Source organism: Gadus chalcogrammus, chromosome 8 (genome assembly GCF_026213295.1).
Source record: "Gadus chalcogrammus isolate NIFS_2021 chromosome 8, NIFS_Gcha_1.0, whole genome shotgun sequence".
Lineage (NCBI taxonomy): Eukaryota > Metazoa > Chordata > Actinopteri > Gadiformes > Gadidae > Gadus > Gadus chalcogrammus.
Window position 1 is genome coordinate 10,022,106 of NC_079419.1, and position 14,997 is coordinate 10,037,102.

The window sequence follows — 14,997 nt, forward strand, 5'->3', positions numbered from 1 at the left end:
TGGTGAACAACAGCCGCACATGTTTTAAAGATAACGGGACAGTATAAATAGATTACTCCCGTTCGTGGGAAGAGACGAATGTGGTGCAAATTCATAAACACAATTAAGAATAATGAAAATGAAATGGTTTCTTAAAAAAGCCTTGTTCCTTAGAAAAGCCTTTTTATATTTACATTGTGCAGCAATGTAGCAAGTATGCATTATTATAAGGTAGATATTGCCGTATAATGTATAAAATGGACTCTATAAATTAGAGTCTATACATCGGGTTGAATTCTCGGTAACTATCTTTCGTTGTGTTCCGTGTGGTCGGAGGTTGATGGGCGCTCATAGGCTGCGGCTGGCGGGTGCGTGACTGCGCGTAACTGCGCATCTAACAAAAGACCGATTACCGTGGGACACACACACACACACACACACACACACACACACACACACACACACACACACACACACACAAACACACACTGCTCTGTCTGCCGACAACAGACCGGCGCGTTTGGCTTTAAAACCGACTCTCCTGCATAAATGTTTTGGTTTGTGTGGATCTTCCTCACCGCTACGGCGGGCTCCGCGCTCGGCCACCCCACCATGGACATCGCCCGCCCGACTAAGCGGACCCAGCCCTGCCTGGCCCCACTGCAGTGGGAGGGCCGGTCCGTGCAGTACAACCACAACACGGGTCGCAACACCCGTGCGGACATGTCCTACGACGCCAAGAACCAGAGGCTCCGGATCCTTCAGCAGCACAAGAAACACACCCCGTGTCAGAAGTGAGTGATTGACAGGCGGTGGTGCGCGTGCTAGGAGTTACCAGGCCGCAGTATGACTCGTGTTGCACGGCAACAACAATGCATCCATGTGACGATGCTGCGATAAACTGCTGGGTCATGTCAACGTAATTAAAGAGTTAAAGGTTCTGCAAGGAAAGGACCGGGAGATCAAACCTCGCGATAGGTCAACAAGACAGCTCATTTCAATATCAGTTACTCTTTGTTTGATTCATTATGTATACTATGTCTATAATAAGGCGTAATACACTACTATGTTAAGGGTGTAGTCAGGTGTCGCTCCGTGGTTCAACGCGTTTGAGAGCTGAAGGCTGTTTGTTGACGTCCTGTCCCGTTACTCACTCATCATGTTGACATCACGGTCCTCATTACCATGTTACAATCATGTTTTATTATCTACACTGCCTGTAAGGAGGAAACATGCCAGGTATTAGTTTCAGTTTCAGTGGCGGGCGTGTTTCTGCTCCTCGGTGGTCAGTGGAGCTGGATGGAGGTGGTTGGGGTTGTGAAACACCACACCCTTCACCAACCGAAACAACAGCACATCTGTTACAACGGGGCATCTGATTTCAGAAGCAGGGGCGGTGCCAAAAAAAATAATTTAGATGCAATTTCCTGCATTCTAGTCCATTTTAGGGTGACCCGCTGGACATTGGCAAATCCTAAATCCCTTCTAATTCATAGCCTACATTTTAAGTTGCAGAGCATGCTCAAGACAATACTATTTAATGGAAAGAAACAATAACCACTCAACTATTGACTTCTAGAGATTTTTATGTAAACTACAATGGCAAAATTGCGACTTATAAATTGGAGACTAGCTTTCAGTGGAATCATTCAAATTAGGATTGCAGAGATGGATTGTTTGTTTGCTTTTTTGTATTTTAGAAGTGGTATGCCCACGGGCGTATAGCACCAAATTCTGGGTACTATAATAAGTCCTGAAAAAAAAATAAGTTTTACTAGCAGGCAGCTAGGATGATATAGCCATCTTGTAATGTCATGACGTCTGGGGCTAACTAGCTTATATACCATAGGTTATTATTTATCATGTAGCCTAATATTGGCTTAGTGTTAATTTAATAGCGTGCTTCAAATCAGTAGCCTACTGTTGCAATATTAGCCAACCGTACATTTTATTTATCCTATACCAAGGCCTTATCAAAAGTGTAGCCTATTGTCTGCCCTTGCTTTGGGTTGTCTCTGTCCGTTTTAGCAACGATAAAGGAGGTAAGATTGTATTTAGATCGATATTTATCATGACATTTAGTTAGTTCAACTATTTGAACAACAATTAAAAAATATAATAAAATAAAATAATAATATTAATAATTGAAACTTCCCATGAGCCCCCCTCTGCCTTGGGCCCCCCCAAGCATAGCCCCCTTACACCCCCAGGCCGTCGGCCCTGGGTGTGCTCACTGTGCTCACTGAGCCAACAATAGGCCCATGATTCTGTAGCAAAGTATTATCCATGCTGTTGCATGTCTTTTCCACTAGATGGGAATGAAAATTCAAAAGCCTAAAGAAGATCCGGGGTTCTTGAAGTGAGATACGGGGCTTGAGTCCCGAAAGCCATCCCCAAGCTCCGCGCCTGCTCCTACGCCTTTATATTTATATTTCCGTGTCCTGATATATTCATTTCTTTTGTAATGTAGCTCCACATGCGTTTCTCCTCGTTCGTAGTTTGCCTTTTGTGTGTTATTGAGTTTTAACTCTACAACATAAATTATATATTATCTATATTATGTATTATATATATATGCATATCAATATCTATACATATATAGATATACATATAGAGATATCATACATATATAATGTATATTTTGTGTTGTTTAGTTAAAACCGTTTACACAATATATATACAGTATATGCCCTATTACAGCTTGACTGATGCTTGATGGACTGTCTGATTGATGGGCTGTCTGATTGATGGGCTGTCTGACTGATGGACTGTCAGATAGATGTCTGATTGATTGACGGGCTGTTTGATTGACGGGCTGTCTGATTGATTGATGTCTGATTGATAGACTGTCTGAATGATGGACTGTCTGATTAATTGATGTCCGCAGGTATTTCGAGTTCATCTTCCTGTTCCAGAGCGGTCTGATGTTCCAGATCGAGACTAAGACCCAGCAGTGCTCCAAGACCACCCTGACGGGGCCCTGGGACCCCTACGACATCCCCTCCAACTCCACCTTCGAGGACCAGTACTTCATCGGGGGGCCGGGCGACGTCCTGGAGGTGCAGGAATGGTCAGACAGGAAGCCTGCGCGCAAACGTAAGGCTGCTATTGGTCGAGTAATGTTCCGGCGTGGAGTAGCAGGCGTAGCTACGCCGCAGGTTCGCTACGTCCGATATAGGTCCTAGAGACTGCTGCCGCCTTGACCCTCTGTCTAAACAGGTCAGCTACACCCTGGGGCGGGAGAGGCTGCGCCCTCCTGCTTCGTCGTTTGGGGTTGGAGCTTGTGATGAGCGATGCAGTTCAGACATTTTGTAAGCTGTCAGCTCTCTCCCCCCTCTTCTGCCAGAACGCCCTGAGAAAACTAGATAGCCTGTCTGTCTAACCCATCTACCTGTCTGTGTACCCGAGTGCAATGGGGGCCATAGTTGACATACAGCTAAATACATGCACATCATATTAAATTGGTGATGTGGTGCTGGCCGGTTAACCATGGGGAGAGTCCAGGCATCCAGTCCAGTCACCGCAACACGCTAGAACAGACAGAATAGTGAATTAGAACGGAAAAGTACATAGTGGGAATGTATACTGTATTAACAAAAGCAAAAACAACAAACAAAAGCACAAACAAACACAGAGTGGTCTTCACATCGCATCTGTGTCGTTTTCACACTCCTATGTTCCAAATGCACGATTGTAGAGGTGCGTTTTGAGCTTTCCTTTGAATAGCTCCACAGAGTCAGCTGCCCTGATCACTGGTGGCAGCCTGTACCATACGAAGGGGGCTCGATAGGCAAACCCTCTCTGTCCAGACGATTTCTTGTTAAACTTCAGCAACCTGTCTACCTCTGTGTCCCACCTGTGTGTCTAACTGTATGTCTAACCCGTCCACCTGTGTGTCTACCTGTGTGTCTACCTGTCTATCTAATCCGTCTACCTGTGTGTCTCACCTGTGTGTCTACCTGTCTGTCTGACCCGTCCACCTGTGTGTCTACCTGTCTGTCTACCTGTCTATCTAACCCGTCTACCTGTGTGTCTCACCTGTGTGTCTACCTGTCTGTCTGACCCGTCCACCTGTGTGTCTACCTGTCTGTCTACCTGTCTATCTAACCCGTCTACCTGTGTGTCTCACTTGCGTGTCTACCTGTCTGTAACCCTTCTACCTTTCTGTCTACCTGTCTGTCTAACCGGTCTACCTGTCTGTCTCCCCTCCCCCTGTGTGTCCCTCCCCAGACGAGGCGTGGGTGGGGGTCTACACCCTGAAGGACTGCTACCCGGTGCAGGAGACCTACACCCTGAACAGCAGCGTCAGCACCTCCACCCGCTTCTTCGACCTCCAGCTTGGCATCAGCGACCCCAGCGTCTTCGTCCCGCCCCCAACCTGTCAATCAGCCAGCCCTCATAGACTGGAGGAGGAGGGCTGCTGAGACCGGGTCCCGCCCCCCACCTGTCAATCAGCCAGCCCTCATATACTGGAGGAGCAAGGCTGCTGAGATCGGGTCCCGCCCCCCACCTGTCAATCAGCCAGCCCTCATAGACTGGAGGAGCAAGGCTGCTGAGACCGGCAGACATTTTGTTCTGATTAAAGCTATTGGTTATTAATGTGAAACATTTAGTATAACGGAGCAAGATTGATTGAATATTGCTGTGAAAGATTGATTATTAATGAGAAACATGGATTATTGCTGAGTAAACTTGATTACTACTGAGAAAGATTAAGAGTCAAAATGAATTAACTGTAATAAACGTAGTTAGTCTATGTTCCAACCTGTTTATCTCCTGCTGTGTTTCAGTCACCCAGGGCGGGTTGGGGCTGTTCAGCTTCACCGAGAGGAAAACACCACAGCTCTGTCACGGGGACGCTCAGGGGAAGTGAGGCACAGACGGGTCGGTTTGGACCGGTTCTCAGTGGAGGAGGATATTTGGGAGAACTGGTTGCTCCAATGAGATGGGGAAATGGGGCTTCACAGCAGAAGTGGAGAGCAGTATTAGGAACTGAAAGATTAAGAAACTACACCACAGAGATAACAAAGGGATTATTTAGTCTATTACGCTATTACTGCTTCCTATAGCAACGCTTTGAGGTGGAGGATGCGTTTACTCGCGTGACGTCTAGAATTGACCTAATTTAAGTTCTTATTTAAGTTGATTTTAAATACCAGGCTGAACAACACAGTTTAGGTTAGCAGGGGGAGAACGTTTGTGATTCAGTCGTGACAATCCAAGCCATAGTAACAAAGTAGTCCAATATATTACCTCTTGATTTGCATAATTCTGACTACGGAATTTTGATGCAAACTGACTTTTTCTGTGACGTTTCTGAAATCATTAGCCTTAAGCTTTACTGTTCAATAAAAGTGATTAATTAACAAGTGTAACCTTTTTTCGCCTCATATCTACACAATTAAAGTCATTTTGATATTGAGCCTAGCTGAAATAGGAAAGAGAAAAATATAGTCGTTATGTGTTGTTTATTGTTATTCATGCGCATTGCCATACAATCGGAGTATTGTGCGAGAGCCACCTCACTGCAGCATCACGCCTGAGGTTATCGCGCTAGAACGACTACATCTTCCATGATGCCCAATGCCGTCAGCGCCTGTCTATGGTCAGCGCTGCCTGAGCGTGTTGTATTGCGTCAGAACGACTACAACTCCCATGATGCCCCGCTTCGTCAGCGCCGCCCCCTGGTCAGCACAGCGGATGACTTGCCGCTTTCGCTTGTTTTCTACGGTGAGTGTTTGTGTGTTGGAGTCCAAAAACGAGCGTCGACACGGTGTCCGCGGGTTATTGAACACAACAAGGACCCATTGAGACCGACCTGCCGCACCAACCTGAAGGTAGGAGTGCTTTAGGAGGGGTTTATGCTCCGTGGTGCTGCATGATGCCGACATACGTCTGATCCATGTCGCCGCTGTCATGACATGAAGACACTGAACCAAAATCCGCCGACGCATGTATCAAGCATGATGTGACCTCGATAATATCAGTATTAGTGTTATTAATACATTCACAGCGCGTTGTGGTTCCCTTCCGTTGTGATTAGTGATGCTCCCGTTTAGACAGCAGGCTGGTAGGCTGCGTTCTGGCATCCATGACATCATTGGTGCATTGATGTGATGTGTGTGATCAGAGAGTATGTGTGTGTGCGATCAGGGATGTGTGTGTGTGTGTGTGTGTGTGTGTGTGTGTGTGTGTGTGTGTGTGTGTGTGTGTGTGTGTGTGTGTGTGTGTGTGTGTGTGTGTGTGTGTGTGTGTGTGTGTGTGTGTGTGTGTGTGATCATAGATGTCTTTCTACCGGAGCCCCTCAGTCTGATGCCTAAATGACCCCCCCCCCATCTGCTCCCTAACGAATCATGGGAGCTCTTAGTGACCTGTGTGGTAGTGAACACCCAGCGGCCCAAAGCTTTCACCCTGAAACGCAGGAAACCAACAACAGGTTTCACATCATACAGTGACGTCATAACCCTAGCCAGCTGAAGCTCAAAAGGTTGGATCCCTAACGTCCGCAGTCTACCTGTAGGCATCCTAGATCAAGATGATCCCTATCCGCTACCTACTCCTTAATGACCTCTCTCTGAACTGTCTAACCCCTGCCTGCTCCTTAATGACCTCTCTCTGTACTGTCTAACCCCTGCCTGCTCCTTAATGACCTGTCTCTGTACTGTCTAACCCCTACCTGCTCCTTAATGACCTGCCTCTGTACTGTCGAACCCCTACCTGCTCCTTAATGACCTGTCTCTGTACTGTCTAACCCCTACCTGCTCCTTAATGACCTGTCTCTGTAGTACTGTCTAACCCCTACCTGCTCCTAATGACCTGTATCTTGATTCACTTTGTATAGACGTGACTGACAGATTATTAGTGAATCTAAAACTGCAGAGTCAGTTTCTTCTTCGGGGCATGTGTCAGATTTGGGATGAGGCTGTTGCTGAACCAACTGGTTCCTCTTTATTGAATATTAAACGTGTGTTTATGTGTACTCTGGAACTAGAGGAGGCTGGGCAGAGAGGACGCGTCTCTGTAACAGTGAGGCAGCCTTTATGACTACAGAGTCACACGCTGCTCTTTATTGACGTACCTCCAGGATGTTGGTTATGGCCCAGGAAACCATACAAAGAACTGTTGATTATAGTTTGTCATATTGTTGCTCTGTCTTTGTGTCTCACTGTCGGTTTGTCTCTTGCTTGCTCTTGCCAGCAGTAAACCTAGTCTATCTGGTTAATGGTTAGTGCTATATGGAGTCTTTTACAGTTATATCCAGGAACCTGTTTTGATATGATACTGTATCAAAAATGGTCCTGTAAAAGAGTTCCACTTCCTCCTCCGCCTCCTCCTCAATGACGGTTGGATCCTCCTCCTCCTCCTCCTCCTCCTCCTAGACTGTTTTCAGTTGGATCCTCCTCACTTCTCTCCTCCAGTCTCGTGGTTCTCCTCTTGTGTTTCACCACGGGGCCTCACCTACATCTCCTCTGTGCGAGCTGAAGCCCTCACCCCAGCCTGTCCGGCCCCGCTGTGAAGCCACCCAGTTAGTTTGGTGCCGACGGTCCGAACACTGCCTTGCTCCCTTGAGGGGGCGGGGCCAAATGTATTTTATGAGTAAAGTGAACAAGCGACTTTCCCTGTTCATGCTGTCATGTTGCTACAGCTTTGTCGCTTGCTTTTTTCCGCTTTAATATATATTATATCTAGCTTTATATTCACGTCTCTTTCTCTGTTCTTTCTTCAAGAGGCAGTGATGATGTCATCACCGTGGTGATGAGTCGCGGGGATGAGTCCGGACAACAAGTTCCCCTAAAAGGTCGTGGGCTTCTCCTAAGAAAACTGGGCGGATACAACGACGACCAATAGCCAATGAGACCGGTCCGCGTTCCACTTTGGGAACCCACTGAATATTGAGCAGCAGGGGGCAGAGCCGACCCTGGACAGGGGGCGTGGCCAGACATGGATAGCCGGTGCAGCAGCAGTGCTGATTCGCGGCTGAATGGCCGGGGGGTGGGGTCTCTGAACGCCAGGCTGGAGTCGTACGAGGCCGGGGAGAAGACGTGCATCTCGGCTGTGAGGAGGACCTTCTGCCTCTTCGTGACCTTTGACCTGCTCTTCATCTCCCTGCTCTGGATCATAGAGCTCAATGTGAGACCATGTTTTTGTTCCAGGGTCAGAACTCAAATGTTTTGGATTTCTGAGGCCAAACTGAAAAAAAATCAAAAAACTCTTAACAGTTAAACAATAATAAACTTTTTTATTTCTTATAATTATAATAAACAATTATAATTATTATATAATGTAACACAAAAGGTTTCTCCTTGATTCCTTATGAATCTGAGCTATTTAAACAACACCGGAAGTAAACATCTTGCAGGTTCATAGGACATGGTTTATGGGACGTGGTTTATGGGACGTGGTTTATGGGGACATGGTTTAGGTGGACATGGTTTAGGTGGACATGGTTTATGGGACATGGTTTTTGGGACATGGTTTATGGGGACATTGTTTATGGGGCCATGGTTTACGGGGTCATGGCGACATGGTTTATGTTGACATGGTTTATGGGGACATGAGGACATGGTTTATGTCGACCATGGTTTTGGAGACGTGTTTTAAGGAGCCATGGTTCATGGTAAACTTGGTTTTCTGTGTGCACCAGGTGAACGGTGGGATCGCGAAGCAGCTCAACATCGAGGTCCTCCACTATGATTATCACGCCTCCTTCTTCGACATATATGTGAGTTTGCTTTCCTACGTATCTTAACGTGTAAATATCTTTATTTTAAATTGACTTTGATCTCACTGTGCCTGTCTTTTCTTTGCTCTCCGTCCCCACCCCTCCTCCCCTTGCTCCCTCTCCTAGCTCCTAGCCGTCTTCCGGTTTGCGTCGCTCATCCTGGCCTACGCGGTGTGCCGGCTGAACCACTGGTGGGCCATCGCTGTGAGTACAGGCTGCTGCTCCCCTGGCTCTGGCCCCCCGCCCCTGGAGGGTCGTAGGGTGTGTGGACCAGGGGTCAGAGGGTCCACATGCGGACCGTAGACAGATACTCAGGGCTTTCCCTGCAAAGAGGAATTCTGGGAGCCCCCCCAAAAAAGGAAAAATTACAAGCGCCAAAATGTTAAGAATTGACGATAAAAATAATCGAATCCTCTCGGTGTGTTTAACAGCAATTGATCAGCCAGATGTTGAATAAGCAGAACACCGCCGTAGAAACTACGGCTCGGGTTTAACTTTACCCCCCTGCAGCCCTTACCTGAACCAAACTGTATTATTACATCTCAAGTCTTTCATTTAGCAGTCGTCTTCGTCCAAGACGCCTTTGTTTTAAGATACAGTCATATGATCAATAATTCCCCTGATGTGAGCTGCATGTGTGGAAGGGGAACTCTTCATAATCCTCTATTTAGGCTGTGTACTGGCCGACATGTGATGTTCACCACCACGTGGGTATTGTTACACCATGAGAATTCAATAACAGCCGTTCATTTATTTTAGCCTAACAAAAAAAAGCAAGGCTTTTCATTTTTCTTCCAAAGTTCAGTTGTGGTGTTCAAAGTGCTTCAGACCACCACTGAACGTTTCAGAAGATCGAAAGACTTGAATGAAACGTCGACCTGTTGATTGTTATTGACATGTCATTTTGAGGAACGTAAAGATGAGGTAGAAAGAAATAAGAAATCTAAACTAAACTCCAGTACATTGACTAAAACACCCAATTGTTTCTAGTCTCAATCTTGCTGTCATAAAGTCCTCTTGACGTTTTTAGGACACTTCCATGTGTCACTTTTAACCCTGATCCAAACACTACTGCCCCCATTCCTCATACAATGAGGAGTGACAACAATTCAATGATATGTACCTTTCATAACTGTATGTTTTCATTATATGAAGTACTGTAAGTATCAACAAACTAAACATACAAAAAGAAGTGCTTGCAGGTTAACCTCAATAAATACCATTCACTGCATAACTTTTATTAGGTTTATCTCTGTTCTGGTTGTAACTGCCTGTTCCCTCCGGGCTTGTGTGTGTACAGGCTGGTTTCACTCAGATGTGTACAGACTGGTTTCACTCAGATGTTTACAGGCTTGTTTCACTCAGATGTTTACAGGCTGGTTTCACTCGGATGTTTACAAGCTGGTTTCACTCAGATGTGTACAGGCTTGTTTCCCTCAGATGTTTACAGGCTAGTTTCACTCGGATGTTAACAGGCCGTTTTCACTCAGAGTTTTACAGGCTGGTGTCACTCAGATGTTTACCGGCTGGTGTCACTCAGATGTTTACCGGCTGGTGTCACTCAGATGTGTACAGGCTGGTTTCACTTAGATGTTTACAGGCTGGTTTCACTTGGATGTGTACAGGCTGGTTTCATATAGATGTTTACCGGCTGTTGTCACTCAGATGTTTACCGGCTGGTGTCACTCAGATGTTTACCGGCTGGTGTCACTCAGATGTTTACCGGCCGGTGTCACTCAGATGTTTACCGGCTGGTGTCACTCAGATGTTTACCAGCTGGGTTTCACTCAGATGTTTACCGGCTGGTTTCACTCAGATGTGTACAGGCTGGTTTCACTTCTTAGATGTTTACAGGCTGGTTTCACTCGGATGTGTACAGGCTGGTTTCATATGGATGTTTACAGGCTGGTTTCATATAGATGTTTACAGGCTGGATTCACTTAAATGTGTACAAGCTGGTGTCACTCTGATGTGTACAGGCTGGTTTCACTCAGATGTTTACTGGCTGGTGTCCCAGCTAGGAACCTGAATGTCTGGTTCTGTCAGAGGTCTTTGTCTGTAATGATAATCAAGCCATTATCCAGCGTTCTGGTGTTGTTTCCCCTTTATATTCAGAGACATGCATAACTCTCCCATGTCTGTTTGATAAGAAAACACAACATTTACGTAATATTTTATCCAATTGCTTTATTTACATAAAGGGGCAGGGCCGGCTGTGTCCAAAACTTCAAAATAAGAGTACTAGTGTGGTCTTACATAGAGGTAAAGCAAGGGGTGTCAGCAGTGTTTGTGACCTGTGGTGTCTCCTCAGGTCACCACCGCCGTCTGCACCGCCTTCCTGATCATCAAGGTGATCCTGTCAAAGGTAGGAGGGGGTGTGTGTGTGTGTGTGTGTGTGTGTGTGTGTGTGTGTGTGTGTGTGTGTGTGTGTGTGTGTGTGTGTGTGTGTGTGTGTGTGTGTGTGTGTGTGTGTGTGTGTGTGTGTGTGTGTGTGTGTACTTTTTCACAAGCAAACAAATGAGTCTAATGCTAGTGGATGTATGTGGACTTCTGTGTATAATTAGTGAGTGTTATGAGTGTTTAAGTTGATGACCCTCCCCCCAGCTCCTGTCCCAGGGGGCCTTCGGGTACCTCCTGCCCATCTCCTCCTTCATCCTGGCCTGGCTCCAGACCTGGCTGCTGGACTTCAAGGTCCTGCCCCAGGAGGCCCAGGACCGCCTCCGTGAGTACATATACATACTACATACATACACCATATACATAGTACTGCTGTATACACCATATATATAGTACCGCTACACACACCATATATATAGTACTGCTACACACACCATATATATAGTACTGCTACACACACCATATATATAGTACTGCTACACACACCATATATATAGTACTGCTACACACACCATATATAAAGTACTGCTACATACACCATATATATAGTACTGCTACAGTACTGATACATACACCATATATATAGTACGGCTACTGTGATGGAAAATCCACATGTTACGTTTTTCTTCATGAACTTTGGTTTTGTATACTATTCGGTGTATGATCTTGCCACCCTGCTATTCTGCAGGGTCTTCTAAAATGTAAATCTTAGTGTTTCATGTGATGTAATCTGGTTTCACATTCCGTTCCGTGTATTGTCTTGCAATCTTGCTATTCTGCAGGGTCTTCTAAAATGTAATTCTTAGAGTTTCATGTGATGTAATCTGGTTTCACATTCCGCTTCCGTGTTGTCTGTAGTTTGGTTTGGGCCTGTTTTCTTTGACCCCCTGGGGAGCACAGAGAAGCGCTCCCCAGGTGATAAGGAACCACCTCAATCACCTTCTTAACCTCTGAAGGAACTTCAGTCAATAGATTAACATCTGGTTAACAAAGGCTTTTGGTTTATTGGGGGCCCACTGCCCTCAAGGATCCGATCTAAGTGTATAAAAACTCCTGACTTTAGTCACTCAGCGGACTTCTCCTTGTGGACCTTTAGAGAATGAAGTAAGACGCAGGGAGGCCTCCGATTATTTTAATATATGCCTGTTTTTATTATTTGTTGATGCATATTGAGATGTATCTTTGTTCGTACTAGTATTACAAATATATGTGACCAGCAACTGCCTCTAAGTATTGTGTGCTTTTTGCATCTAAAGATCTCATCTGTCTTAGACGCAATATCTGACAGAGAAATTGCCACGACACTACATACACCATATATAAAGTACTGCCACATACACCATATATATAGTACTGCCACATACACCATATATAAAGTACTGCTACGTACACCATATATAAAGTACTGCTACGTACACCATATATAAAGTACTGCTACATACATATATAAAGTACTGCCACATACACCATATATATATAGTACTGCCACATACACCATATATATAGTACTTCTACATACACCATATATATAGTACTGCTTCATACACCATATATATAGTACTGCTACATACACAATATATATAGTACTGCTAGATACACCATATATATAGTAGTGCTAAGTACGGGTTACCAGGAACAGGACCACCTCCGTGTGTACTAGTACTACTAGTACTACGACGGTACTAGTACTGCTAGTACTACTAGTATAGGTTACCAGTAGTGATCCACCGATATTATCGGCCAATATTCGCGTTTTTTACGTGTATCGGTATCGGCCGATATTTTTTATCTATTTATTATTTGGGCATGATTTACAGACAGTTCAATACATTTAAACATTTTTAAATTGAGACATTGTAATTTGCTCGTATATTATAGTATATTGTATATATATAGTATATTGCTCGTTCCCAGAGTGACTAGCTGAGCAAATTCAAATTGTGCTCCCTCGAGAACTCTTGATTTCCAGGGTATTATCGGCTCCAAACATCGGCTCAAGAAAATCGTATTGGTTATCGGCTAAGGCTGATGAAAAAAAATCAGTATCGATATCGGCCCTAAAGAATCCATATCGGTCGATCCTTAGTTACCAGTAATGGGACCGCCTCCGTGAGTCCTGCTAGATATACTTTATATAGTACTACAGTATAGTACTACAGTACTGCTAGTACTACAGTGGCACTAGAACTGCTATAGTACTACAGTACTGCTGTAGTACTAAAGCAGTTCTAGTACAGTAGTGCAGTACTACTAGTATAGGTTAACAGTAACGTATGGATAACACTTTCTCTCTGTCTGTGTCTCTCTCTCTCTGTGTGTCTCTCTCTCTCTCTGTCTGTCTCTCTCTCTGTCTGTCTCTCTCTCTCTCTCTCTCTCTCTCTGTCTCTCTCTCAGGGTTTTTGTCGATCATGGATGCTGTAGACCGAGCCCCCCTCCTTCCGTCTGAGGGACAGTTCTACTCCCCTCCCGAGTCCCTAGCAGGTCAGCATCTTGGCTTCTACTAGCGTACCAAGCTTGTACGCCAGTTGTTAGCTTGGTTTGAACTAGGTGTTTACTTCTACTTTTCAGACTCGGACGAGGAGCTGGCGGCTAAAGTAGACCCAGAGAAAGAGCTTGTCTAACAGGTGAGTGGAACAGAAATGGATGCTAGTGGATGGACCAATGTTAATGCTAGTGGATGGACTGACGCTAATGCTAGTGGACGTACTGATGCTAATGCTAGTGGACGTACTGATGCTAATGCTACTGGATGTACTGATGCTTATTAATTATTACATTTTGTTTCCGATCCCGATTCTAACCTTGATATCTTGTTGTTCCCTGAAGAACGCCGACCGCCACCAAACCTGGAGGACTTCATCTGCGTTCAAACTACTTCCTCCGGGGACAAGAAAGGTTGCGATGGCGTCGGGACCTGGGGGAGGAGCCAGCCTTAAATCATCGGGTCAAGTGACCTCCGTCGGTCATTTTATTATCTACACGTCTGGACTCTGCTCATGTGTCATGTGATTTTGACGCGGCTCGGACCGTCACATCGTGTACGTGTGCTAAGGGTTAAGCTACGAGCTCAAGGATGTTTATGTTCCAGTCTTGACTCAACCCGTATCCATACAGATGTCATCCTAACGCGCGTGGTTCTTCCCGATGTTCACAACGTCTTCACTACTGTTTGCTCTATTTTTGCAGTGTTTGCTTTTGCTCTCCTTCATTTCCTGTTGGGATGGAGTGGCTCTAGGGGCTGATTCTGGTATGTATGAAGTATGGCCCTTCTCACTTTGTCAAAGACACTTTAACTGATCCACTGCAGACTATAGCCTTGCTTGAAAAATGTATGGTATTCCAATATTTCCTGTAGATTTGTGTGTAGATGTAAGAGGAGAAGGGTGTAAGAAGTGTGACTTCAGTGGGTCAGACTTTCTTAGCAGAGATGAGAACGCTGCTTGATCGAGTGTCAGGAGGCGATGAGCGTCCCCATGTACAGCATGTCAGAACCTTCTGTCGGTTTTTTTATTATGAAGCTTGTGATGAAATAAAATCATTAAAATGGAATTCATTCTGCTGCAGACTCTCCTTTCAGGTCTTTGGTTGAGGTTAAGGTAAGGAGTTCCTATGGGTTGGGTTTCAGGGTTAGTTTTTATTTAGTCTTGTGAGTCTTTGATTTGGTTGTAGGGTGTTTTGGTTCTAAGGATTTTGATTTGGTTGTAGGGTGTTTTGGTTCTAGGGCTTGATATTAGGTGTTAGGTTTAAGGGTTTCATTCCAGGTCTCCTATTTGAATTAGGTTTTATGGTTTGGGTTCAGGGATTTCTAATCGTTGTGAATGCAGGATAGATTACAGCTCAATGTAAGGCAAAATGGTTAACAAAACAATCATTGTCTCTGGTTAAACAGTGAATTAAAT

General features: G+C 45.1%; 2 protein-coding genes across 3 annotated transcripts; both read left to right on the forward strand.

Moving 5' to 3' along the window:
• Positions 1–332: 332 nt before the first annotated feature.
• Positions 333–5,367, forward strand: epdr1 (ependymin related 1). Its single transcript, XM_056595906.1, has 3 exons — positions 333–773; positions 2,867–3,075; positions 4,210–5,367. Exons 1-3 carry the CDS (start codon positions 529–531, stop codon positions 4,401–4,403), a joined length of 648 nt encoding a protein of 215 aa, XP_056451881.1. The 5' UTR covers positions 333–528; the 3' UTR covers positions 4,404–5,367.
• A 257-nt stretch (positions 5,368–5,624) lies between these two features.
• Positions 5,625–14,674, forward strand: stard3nl (STARD3 N-terminal like). Of its 2 annotated transcripts, none has more exons than XM_056597402.1 (9): positions 5,625–5,709; positions 7,707–8,109; positions 8,624–8,701; positions 8,828–8,905; positions 11,013–11,066; positions 11,306–11,423; positions 13,493–13,579; positions 13,667–13,722; positions 13,925–14,674. In XM_056597402.1, exons 2-8 carry the CDS (start codon positions 7,921–7,923, stop codon positions 13,717–13,719), a joined length of 657 nt encoding a protein of 218 aa, XP_056453377.1. In that variant the 5' UTR covers positions 5,625–5,709; positions 7,707–7,920; the 3' UTR covers positions 13,720–13,722; positions 13,925–14,674. The 2 variants fall into 2 exon arrangements, with proteins under 2 accessions (XP_056453377.1, XP_056453375.1); XM_056597400.1 differs by having other exon boundaries at positions 5,658–5,816.
• The last annotated feature ends 323 nt before the right edge of the window (positions 14,675–14,997 follow it).

What these genes read in the sequence shown, in the direction of transcription:
- epdr1 (XM_056595906.1), top strand. Translation starts at nt 529, where the DNA reads ATGTTTTGGTTTGTGTGGATCTTCCTCACCGCTACGGCGGGCTCCGCG. An exon ending in AAACACACCCCGTGTCAGAA is followed by an intron (nt 774 to 2,866) that starts GTGAGTGATTGA and finishes TGATGTCCGCAG; the next exon opens with GTATTTCGAGTTCATCTTCC. An exon ending in CAGGAAGCCTGCGCGCAAAC is followed by an intron (nt 3,076 to 4,209) that starts GTAAGGCTGCTA and finishes GTCCCTCCCCAG; the next exon opens with ACGAGGCGTGGGTGGGGGTC.
- stard3nl (XM_056597402.1), top strand. Translation starts at nt 7,921, where the DNA reads ATGGATAGCCGGTGCAGCAGCAGTGCTGATTCGCGGCTGAATGGCCGG. An exon ending in ACCACTGGTGGGCCATCGCT is followed by an intron (nt 8,906 to 11,012) that starts GTGAGTACAGGC and finishes GTGTCTCCTCAG; the next exon opens with GTCACCACCGCCGTCTGCAC. An exon ending in TCAAGGTGATCCTGTCAAAG is followed by an intron (nt 11,067 to 11,305) that starts GTAGGAGGGGGT and finishes CCCTCCCCCCAG; the next exon opens with CTCCTGTCCCAGGGGGCCTT.